We start from the raw sequence: 3,096 nt of genomic DNA on the forward strand, positions 1-3,096 counted from the left end.
TCAAACATCAATGGTTACTTAAACTAGTGAAAAGATAACTTTTGGAACAAAACATAGTTGGTAAATAATATGTTGTGCAACTTGCACTATCTCATGATCCTATAAAATCCATTGTTTAATAGCATTGGAGCTTGCTTGGATATTTAGATCCTTTCATTACCATACTTTTGTTGTGCCTTGATCCAAATCAACAACCATGTTAATGTTAGACGAAACATCTATTGTTTTTTATTAATTGTGTTACATTACATGCGAGCATTCTTAAAAAATAAATAACAAAAAATTCGCATTTTAAAAAATAAAAATAAAAACAAAAAGTGATATAGCTAAAAATTAATGTTTTTTAAAGATAAAAATAGATTCCAACTTTTATATGGAACTTTTTCTCGATATAAATTTCCATTTTTATTTTTATTAGAAAAAAATAAAAAAATAAAATAGTAAGCATGTACGCCTTCATAAATTAAATATTGAAATTGTTGCGTAAAGAGATGCCTGTCCCACAAACAAACAAAGAATTTCATATTTACGGTTAAAAATAATTTTAAAAAGATACGAAGAGAAGGCTGTGGCGATCCGTGTGATGGGAGGGGAGGATCGCGATCGCAGCCATCGATTAGGTGTGAAAACGGACGGTGGAGACGCGTCGGCTCGAAATTGAAACTTTGAAATCTTTAACGACACTTTTGCGGTGGTGACTATAAAGCGGAAAAGGGGCGGGAGCGCAACAACACAGTCAGAGTTGTGAATTTTATTTGATTGAATTTGTGTGGGCAGGGCAGGGCAGAGCAGAGGAAGAGAAAAAGAAATGGCGAGAACGAAACAGACTGCTCGTAAATCAACAGGCGGGAAGGCGCCAAGGAAGCAGCTGGCAACAAAGGCAGCTCGGAAGTCTGCTCCGGCGACAGGAGGAGTGAAGAAGCCTCACAGGTTCAGGCCGGGTACTGTTGCCCTTCGTGAGATCCGAAAGTACCAGAAGAGCACAGAGCTGCTGATAAGAAAGTTGCCATTCCAGCGCCTGGTAAGGGAGATCGCCCAGGACTTCAAGACAGATTTGAGGTTCCAGTCGTCAGCGGTCGCCGCACTGCAAGAAGCGGCGGAGGCATATCTGGTTGGGCTGTTTGAGGACACCAACCTGTGTGCCATTCATGCCAAGAGGGTCACCATCATGCCCAAAGATATCCAGCTCGCTCGCCGTATCCGTGGAGAGAGGGCATAAACTTTTTAGCTGGTCCTATGGGAACCAGTCAGTCTAATTATATCAATGACCATAGTTCTTTTCATGGAATCTGTTCACTCTCTTGGTACAGAGATGCCAGCTGTTCCAGAGGATCACAGGAACATACATGCTTTTACAATCGCAATTTTAACGATTCTGTATCTTTTCTTTATACATGTGTAATTGTGGAATTAAGATTTGGATTTCACTTTTTGGTCACTTCCTCTGAAATAATTAGCTCCAAAAGTTGGAAAATTTGGGCTTGGTTCATCTTCATTCCAGATTTATTAAGTAATGAGAATTATTTTATTTTGTGTTCGTTTCTTTTCCTATGTTATGGTTATAGTGATGTGGTATAACTTGATTTAATTTGTTTTAAATTGAAAACTTGTGGATATTTTTATTTTATTTTGTTTTATATCATGTATGAATTGCATGTCAATATTATGTTTTACTTTGGTTTATATTGTTATTTTCATTGAACTGTAAAAGTCTTTGGTACATGTTATTATCTTTGTTTCTCTTTATTCGTCGTGTGATTTAACAATTATGTTTTGCTATTTGTTAAAATTTAATTATGTTAATATAAACATGAATAGTATACAGATTTCAAGTTAGCATTATGTAACCTATGTTAATATAAACATGAATAGTATACAGATTTCAAGTTAGCATTATGTAAGCTTGAAGCAAATGTTATGTAGGTTTGGAGTGGAAATATTGTAGAGTTATTGTTGGTGTTATTATATAAGTTTTAATTTTTATGTTTTCTTACTTTTCTAGATTAACAAAGTTGTGATTGCATTATGTAATTTAGCTTTGTTATCCAAAGCGGGATTTTAATAAAAGTTGAAATCTTTCTCTCCCATTTCAATGGAGACATTGTTAATGTGTAAATAAATTTGTTACAATTATATTATTAATTTAGAGTTATGTTTATATTTTCAATTGTAAAGATGAAGATGATGTTGATATGTGATGATGTCAAAGTGGTTCCATTGACAATGCTTTTGTACATGGTAGTTGATTTCTTATAATTTGTTGCTTGAGATCACAAGTATCAAAAGTGGTACCTTATGGATTGAAAGAGTCTAGATGTTTGCATGGATGTCCTTAGAATATAGATTTCCTTAATTGTCCATTGTCGGAAGATGAGGAAGACCAAAAATTGTTGGTTGAAATCCATGATAAAAAAGAATTAGAAATTGATGATGAGCTTGCCGTTGGAAACAATGTTTCTTGAGGGGGTATTGTGGAAGGAATATAGGGAAAATTGGATTTAGAATGAAAGTTGTCCTTTCAAAGCACAAGTTGTAACATTTTGAAATAAAGAAAACCCTTACAAAATGTGTGGGGGGAAGGTAGTTGTAATGGATTCATGGTTTGATAAGCTCTTGCAAACACTAAATCATCTTTACTATGTTGTGACTCCCACTCCTATGTTGTTTTGCTTTATTATGGAACCAAATACAATAGAATGAATGAAGCCCCTTTTTCTCTTAGGGGCCTAGTTACAACATAACTTGATAGTTAATTAGGGTTAACAAGAAAGAACCCAAAAGGCATCTAATGTGGATTTAACCATCCTCTTGCTTTATGTTGGAGATTGGCCCACTCCAATGACAAGAGGTATTCTTGATGATGAACCACATTAGTTGGTTTGAAATGTGTCAACAAATGTTTCTTGATGTGATTATTACCAATATTTTTCTTTTTAGAAACTTGATATGGATCATAGAAACCTAAACTCTATCAATAAAAATATTGTTATAATAATGCCCTTTAATTAATGATAGGCTAGATTATGAATGAAATAATGTTTTAAGAAAACATAGGTGGTAAGACTTATAAGTGAAAAATATTAAATAAATAAATTT

At 33.9% G+C, this 3,096-nt stretch overlaps 1 protein-coding gene across 1 annotated transcript; it reads left to right on the forward strand.

The window, feature by feature from the left end:
• Positions 1 to 722: 722 nt before the first annotated feature.
• Positions 723 to 1,544, forward strand: LOC149229479 (histone H3.2). Its single transcript, XM_089375841.1, has one exon. It carries the CDS (start codon positions 809 to 811, stop codon positions 1,217 to 1,219), a length of 411 nt encoding a protein of 136 aa, XP_089231967.1. The 5' UTR covers positions 723 to 808; the 3' UTR covers positions 1,220 to 1,544.
• The last annotated feature ends 1,552 nt before the right edge of the window (positions 1,545 to 3,096 follow it).

Source organism: Pinus tabuliformis, chromosome J (genome assembly GCF_031772625.1).
Source record: "Pinus tabuliformis cultivar Carrire ecotype Pingquan chromosome J, CPIR1, whole genome shotgun sequence".
NCBI classification, from domain to species: Eukaryota; Viridiplantae; Streptophyta; class Pinopsida; order Pinales; family Pinaceae; genus Pinus; species Pinus tabuliformis.